Consider the following 7,442-nt stretch of genomic DNA (forward strand, 5'->3'; position numbering starts at 1 on the left):
TGAATAACAGACATTCCTATTACTGGAGAAATTCCAAGGGTGTAGAAGCTCTATCCCAGAAAACTGGATAAAGAACAAATTATTATAGGCAGGAAGAAGACATGTGTATGTGTGGCTTAAAGAGTTAAATCTGCATCTTCCAGAGTGGGATGTCCATAGATACTACATAAAATGGAAAAACCAAATAATAGCATTAAGCGTATTATTTAGAAACATGGCAAAAAAAAAATATCAGAAGAAATGGGACGGGACTCAGAAGCAAGGAGAGATTTTTGTTGTTGCTAAAGCCTCGTAGAACAATTTGACTTATTCAATTCAGTATGTGTATTGCCTGGACAAAAAATTAAAGGGAGAGGGGCTCCTGGGTGGCTCAGTCAGTTGAGTGTCTGACTCTTGATTGCAGTTCAGGTCACGATCTTAGGGTCATGATACTGAGTCCCATGTCAGGCTCCACCCTGGGCATGGAGCCTGCTTGGGATTTTTTCTCTCCCTCTGCCCCTCCCCAACCCCTCTGCTCGCTCTCGCTCTCTTTCTTAAAAAAAAAGAAAAAATTAAAGGGAGAAAGAGGAGGAAAAGGGGTGGCTGTTGTTTGTGAGGTGCTCAGTCATGGTCATGGACAGGAAAAATACTCTCCAGGATAGAACCGTTAATTTGGGAAGACACCTTATGCAGGTTTTGATGATGTAAAGGTGAGCAATGTACGTGCTAAGGAGTCAGAGAGGAGGCAGACCGAGAGGAAGGGGGAACCAAGGGTGGTCCCTCTCATCAGCCACCGGAGAACTGTCCAAAGCTGCCTAGAGGTGGAATAGCATGAGACTGCGTGACATGGAGGTCACTGGTGACAGTGGAGGGAGCTGTCTGGGTGGAGTGATGGGGCCGAGGCCAAGTTGGAGAAGGGGGAGGGACAAGGAGATGGAGATATGGACAGAACTGCTATGGGGCATCTTTCTAGGCAGTTTGGCCACCGAGGGCAGGAGAGAGAAGGGGTTGCATGTTTTTAGGATGGGAGAGCCGGAAGAATGAGCAAATGCTCTTGGAAAGAAGCCAGCAGAGACAGAAGTTAAAGATTCAAGGAGTGAGTGGATCCTCTGGATCCTCTGGGCACGAGGTCTCCCCGGAGGAAGGACGAGGCAGAGATAGCTTTGTTCCCAGCCCTCCCGGGGGAGGGAAGGTGCACACCTAGCTGGCCAGAGGGGAGATGCTCGCTTTTCCTTAAACTCCTGGCTAGCAGAGTGCTGTCCCTATTCCACAGATGAAAGGGAATAGTTTACCTCATTACCCAACTGGAAGAGGCCATTGTAAATCCAGATATTTCTGCCTCCAGAGCTAGGCTTTTGCTGCCCTGGTTCCCCCCATGAGGCAGAGGCAGAGGCAGTCCTCTGCCGCCTGGAGCTTCTAGTCTGGGGGTGAAGCTGCCAGCCAGAGCGCAAGCTTTTCAGAGGGCTAGAGGAGAAGTCCTAAACTCCACAGCCTGTGGGGCCAGGAAGTATCAAAAAATGGAACAAGGCAGGGCAGCCAGACCAGGATGGAGACGGTGACAGAAGAGGACTGTGACCGCATGAGGGCTGTGCCCACCTCCAGTGAGGCATTCATACTCTAGCCCAGGAACAGCTCTCCAAGGCCAGATCTTGGGATTTTTCAAGAGAATTGGAGTATCCCAATTTTAATGTGAACTCTCCAGGTTCAGACAGTGCAGCAAAGTGATGGGATATCAAGATGGTCACGGTAAGGCCTCCCTGAGAAGGAGACCCCTGACCCAGGCAGGGGTCAGCTTGGCCCATCCAGGGACGCCTCTGCACATGGCTACTGGGGTGGGGACCTGGGGAGGGCAGCGGTTGGGGGCGGCGGAGCGGGGGCCTGACCGCAGGCCTTGTGCACAGAGGAAGCGAGCCAGGCTAACCCTTCAGTTAACGAGGGTGGCTCCCACGGCCCCATCTGGTCCTCTGGGGTTCCAGCCCACTGTCCAAGCGCGCACAAACTCCGCGCCCGCCCCCAGCCCTGCCTTCACCATCCCAGGCTCCAGGAGGAGGGATTCGACGGGCGGAGGCAGCGGCCTCTTTTGGGTCCGCTGGGGGGCGGATTGGGGCCTCCTCTTTAGGTGAGTGTCCTCCAACGGAGTGCTAATGAACCACAGCTTGGACCCGGGCCAGGGGGGCGCCCCGAGGCTGCACCGGCCCCCCGGGGAGCGGCAGGGCCCGGGCCGGGAGCCTCGCCCGCCGCACCCCCCCCCCCGCCCCCGGGGCAGCGACAGTCGCCACCCCGCGGGTGAGCGGCCGGGCGGGGAAGGGTTAAGCCCACCGAGCTCGCGGCGGCCTAGAGCGGCGGCGGCGGCGGCGCGGGGGCCGGGGCGCGGGGCGCGCGGGTGGCGGGCGGGGGACAGGATGCGGATGCCGGGGGGACTTCCTGTGCCGGCCCCGCCGCCCCCGCCCCCGGCCCGGCCCGCCGCCCGCTGCCCGCTGCCCGCTGCCGGCCGGACACACGCTCGGGCGGGCGGGCGAGCCAACGGGACCCCGGCGCGGGCCGCTCCCCGCCCGCCGGCTCCGGGCACCTGTGGCCGCCGGCGGACCCCGGCCGGACCCGGGCTGCACCCCCCCCCCCCGCCGGGCCCGCGAACGGGGCCCCCCCCCCCCCCCCCCACCAGCGGACCTCGGGCCGGACCCCCGCCCCGGCCGGCCCCCAGCCCCCTCCCCGGGCCGCCGACACCAACTTCTGCTCGCGAACTCCCTTCTGCCCCTTTTTTGGCCCAGGGCAACCTCGACAGCCCTGACAGCGACAGGCCCGCCGCAGTGCCCAGAAAGGCCCCCGGTGGCCCAGCGCCTCCCCGGCTCTTTCTGGATGGAGGCGCCCCAGGAAGGAGCCAGCGGCCTGCACTCTCCCGCCGCTGCTGACCACACCTCCCCTAGCGCAGAGGCCGCTGTAAAGAGCAGGAAATGCTGCACCAGGTGGGCCCACCGGGGAGGTGGGGCGGGGTGGGGGGGGACCATTCTCTGGAGGGCTTCTGGACTGGATTCTGCAAAGGGGAGCTGGAGTTATCCTGCTAGGAGGGGAGGCAGGACTAGATGTGGGGACACCTCTGCAGGGGCCAGAGCGGATGCAGGAGAGAGGTGGGGAACCTTCCGGACTTCAGGAGCCCCTGGGCTGGAGCTGGTTCCATGGGTTGTGCTCTGGAAACCTGCCTTCCTAGGGAGCTGAGGTGGCATCTGGAACCTGTGGCCTCCTTGTGGCCTTGGAAGGCTGGATGAACCCCAACAGCGCTCTGGGAGGCAAGAAACCAGGGAGGTGAACACACTTGTCAGTGCTTTGAAGGGGGCGGTGGAATGTGAGGTGTCTCTCTTTTCCCCGCAAACTTCCTCAAACGTCCCTTGTGGGACTCCAGCTCCCTAGTGAAGGCTGGTTCCCATGTCGGCTCTCAGTGAGGAGCAGATGCACCAGCAGCCCCTAAGCCTGGGGCTGAGTGTGGGCCCTGCAAAGTTGGGACAGGAAGGTCTGCCTCTGGGGGTCGGGGGGGCAAATGAATGGGCCCTGGGAGCTGAGCCTCCAGGCAGCCCTGCACCTCCCTTCCCCAGCTATGGATTGCACCGTCCTCCTTTCCAGCCTGGGTGGAGATGGAGGGCTCTCTGGCAGTCAGTGCCACGGGGCTGGGGGCTCACAGCACTCCTGCTCACCTGAACAGCTTCCTCATTCCTCTCAGCACAGCTGCCCCCCCGGGATCTTGGTGTGAACGCCAGGATGGAGCTGGGGGCAGCCACTGAGACCTTCGTGCTGGAGCTTCGGTGTCTTGAAGATGGGGGCCCAGGGCCTGGCACCCTCTCAGGTGAGGGGCTTGAGAGGGGTGTGGCTCTGACCTAAAGTAGGAGATAGTCCTCAGGCCCCCTGGAGGACCTTTTGACAGAGCCCCAGGCCTGCTGTGGCCGAGAGAGAGGGGGGTGTAGGGTGAGGGGCAGCCTGCTGTCTGCAAGGGCGCTCACTTGGTGGTTTCCGGGTCGGGGGGAGCAGGCTGCCACCACTCACGCCAACTGACTTCAGCTGCCTGGAGTAACACTGGCAGGTTTGCCTCAGGATTTTCTGAGGCGGCTCCGTCAGGCTGTGGTTTTGCTGGTGACAGGCTCCCGACAGTGCAGACATTCCCAGCCCATGCCCTGGACCCCGGATGTGTGCTGGCTGGGAGCTGCTGCTGTGTCCCCAGTGGTCAGGTAGTCTCCACTGCCCTCCTACCTGTCCCGGGCTCCAGACTCAAGTTCTCAGATTGAAATCAGGGGCTCTCTCCCTTGTGCCCCAGGCATTGGCCCCCTGGCTTCTCTTTTTCCTGTGGCCTTCTCTGACCTTGGCCACTTTTCCTGACCTCTGCTTCCATCCATCTTTCTCCCCTTTTGCCCAGAGCCAAATGTGGCCCTGTAGAACCTTCCAAGATGCCTTCTCCCTCTGGAACCCACTCTGGGCCAACTTTCAATGGTGGTCATGCTCCTGGGAGCCAGTTTCCCTCTCTGTCCTTTGAGGGCACTAAGTGAGGGCTGGCTCAGGGTTGAACAACATGAAAGGAACCAAGGAAATTGGAGGGGTTGGGTGGGGATGTGTGGATGAAATGAGGGGTCTTCCGGCTCAAATATTTGACCGAGAAAAGCCTTGCAAGCGTATACACATCAGGTGAACTTAATGTTTACTAAAACATCATTGTTAAAAATGCTGACGTGGCTGCAAGAAGCCAGGACTGGCCACACGGCCAAGTGCTGGGCTAGAAATGTGAGGACTCAAACAGAGGCATGATGTGTCCCTGCTGCTCTCAGAGGTGGCGGGAGGCTGGAGTGGCTCAGACCTGCTTGGGGGACAGAGGACAGGTTTGCATGGCTGCCTTTGCTCACCAGGCACATACTCCTGGCTAGTGTGTATGTGAAAAATACCTGTCCGTTAGCCTAAGCAAACGTTATTAGGAATAGTTTTCTGAAAGGAAATGATTTACATGGAGATATCCCTTGCTTTTATTAGATCAATATACTCCTGGAAAAGTGGCCAAAAAGCAAAATTTTATAGATAAAACCCCTGCTTTCCATTATAAAATTGAAAATATGAGGCTGGGGACACCTGGGGGGCTCAGTCGGTTAAGCGTCTGCCCTGGGATCGAGTCCCGCATCGGGCTCCTTGCTCCACAGGGAGCCTGCCTCTCCCTCTGCCTACCACTCCCCCTGCTTGTGCTCTCTCTCTCTCTCTCTCTCTCTCTCTGAGAAATAAAATCTTGAAAGAAAGAAAGAAAGAAAGAAAGAAAAATATGAGGCAGTAGGAAGAACAAATGTTGAAATCGGACTTGGGAATGGAGCAAGCCTCTTTGGACTTTCTGAGAACACAGTATAAATGCTCGAAACAAGAAACGACACGAGGCTATTGTGCAGAGTGACACGTAACAATGGAGTGACGCATAGGTGGCAGGGGTTACTCTACACCTGCACAACGCTGAGCTGCACCTGTACCCCTCGAATTCTCGCTGTGTCCCTGAGAAGGGTCGATCTCCTTTTGCAGACAGGGAAACTCAGGTTCCCAGAGGTCACTTAACTGGCCGGTCACCGTGCTGACGTGGGCCTGTGGAGTTAGTCCTTTCCGTTCCAGACTAACAGTCTCCAACACGTCCCGTCTCGAGGCTGTTTCACACAGGGCTAGTTGTGTCCTCGGTATTTCCAAACTGTCCGTCAGTTTGCAAACTAATTTCCTAACCCAGAGGGAGAGGGATTTGTCAAGCACCTGCCTCATTCTAGAGGCTTCACCCATGAAGCTGGAGGTGTGGGTATCCTGAGGCTGTTACTGACAGGGAGGCCTCTGAGGCTGTAGGAGGCTGACAGCAGCTAAGTGGTAGAATTAGGGCCTGATCTGAGGACTTCCTGCTGGAAACCTCGTGCTCTCTCTGACACTTCAGGGACTTTTAGAAACCACCTGTGGTAATACTTCAGGCAGCTTTACAGAGATTCTTTATTATTTACAGAGAAGGCAAGTTCTCCCTTATTTAAGGTGTGACCCTAACTGAGGTCAGAGTTCAGCGTGGGCTTGTGGCTTAGCTGTCCGAGTGGCTTGTTCGCTGATTCCCACTGGATGGTAATTAAGTCCCAGAGACTTCTCGGAGAATGGTGTTGGGGAGCCCCAGACACCCAGACTCTTGTCACTGCCAAGATCTAAGCATGGAGGCTGTGTGGAGGAAGGCCCAGAGGAGAGGTGGGAGAGCCAGGGTCCAGAGTGATGCGACCCGCAGTCTTTCGGGCACATTTCTAAGCCAGCCCCACACCTCTGGGCATTTCAGTTTCTGCCACGCTGCCATGGCCAATTGACCCAGTGCTTTTGGGTCCCTGCTGAGAGCTCACCAGTGTGTCCTAGAGTGGCTGTCCGTGGGACAGGGTAAGCGGGGAGGGCGTGGGGGCCTGACCCCGAGAGCTGCCTGTAGATCTTTCTCTCCTGGCTTCCTGCCATTTCCACTACAGGTGGCAGCGGTGCGGGTGAGAGTCAAGAGGAAGAAGAGGCTCAGGAGAACGGCAGCCCACCGCGGCCAACAAGCTCAGCCCCGATGGGGGCCGGGGAGCTCGCCGAGGAAGCACAGCCCGGACAGCAGGAGTTGCAACTGCAACAGTTAGAGCTGCAGCCAGAGCAGCAAACACAAAGCCAGCCGTCAGGACAGCAGCTAGAATTGCAGCAGCAAGATGGGCAAGGCCAGCTGCCTCAACAAAACAAGGACCTGCAGGGAACACCCCACCCTGTGCCCCCTGAGCAGCTGAGACCACAACTGCAGCTGGTGCAAGGGCAGGAACAAACACAGGAGCAGCAAGTGCAGGAGCAACAACGGTGGCAGCAACAGCAGAAACTGTTACAACAGCAGGACCAGTTACAGCAGCAGCAGCAGCAGGACCTGCAGCAGGACCAGTTACAGCAGCAGCAGCAGGACTTGCAGCAGGGACAGTTACAGCAGCAGCAGCAGCAGGACCTGCAGCAGGAACAGTTACAGCAGCTGCAGCACCTGCAGCAGGACCAGTTACAGCAGCAGCAGGACCTGCAGCAGAACCAGTTACAGCAGCAGAAGCAGCAGCACCTGCACCAGGAACAGTTACAGCAGCAGCAGCACCTGCAGCAGAACCAGTCACAGCAGCTGCAGCACCTGCAGCAGGAACAGTCACAGCAGCTGCAGCAGCAGCACTTGCAGCAGGACCAGTCACAGCAGCAGCAGCACCTGCAGCAGGACCAGTCACAGCAGCTGCAGCACCTGCAGCAGGACCAGTCACAGCAGCAGCAGCAGCACCTGCGGCAGGAACAGTTACAGCAGCAGCAGCATCTGCGGCAGGAACAGATACAGCAGCAGCAGCAGCACCTGCAGCAGGAACAGTTACAGCAGCAGCAGCAGCAGCAGCAGGACCAGTTACAGCAGCAGCAGCACCTGCGGCAGGACCAGTTACAGCAGCAGCAGCAGCACCTGC

At 58.1% G+C, this 7,442-nt stretch overlaps 1 protein-coding gene across 4 annotated transcripts in view; it reads left to right on the forward strand.

The window, feature by feature from the left end:
* Positions 1–2,630: 2,630 nt before the first annotated feature.
* The window catches only part of ZNF853 (zinc finger protein 853), a 6,243-nt gene continuing 1,431 nt past the window's right edge, over positions 2,631–7,442 (forward strand). Inside the window, exons 1-4 of one of the 4 annotated variants that reach the window (XM_073886283.1) lie at positions 2,631–2,942; positions 3,185–3,279; positions 3,692–3,814; positions 6,459–7,442. The exon at positions 6,459–7,442 is cut by the window's right edge and continues 756 nt beyond it. In XM_073886283.1, coding sequence (XP_073742384.1) covers positions 3,730–3,814; positions 6,459–7,442 — 1,069 coding nt within the window. In that variant the 5' untranslated portion in view covers positions 2,631–2,942; positions 3,185–3,279; positions 3,692–3,729. Of the gene's footprint in view, positions 2,943–3,184; positions 3,280–3,673; positions 3,815–6,458 lie in introns of all 4 variants that reach the window. The other 3 variants (XM_073886284.1, XM_073886282.1, XM_073886281.1) reach the window with 3 other exon arrangements.

This window comes from Callorhinus ursinus, unplaced genomic scaffold, assembly GCF_003265705.2.
Source record: "Callorhinus ursinus isolate GAN/ISIS: 27379988/994484 unplaced genomic scaffold, GSC_fseal_2.0 scaffold70, whole genome shotgun sequence".
Lineage (NCBI taxonomy): Eukaryota > Metazoa > Chordata > Mammalia > Carnivora > Otariidae > Callorhinus > Callorhinus ursinus.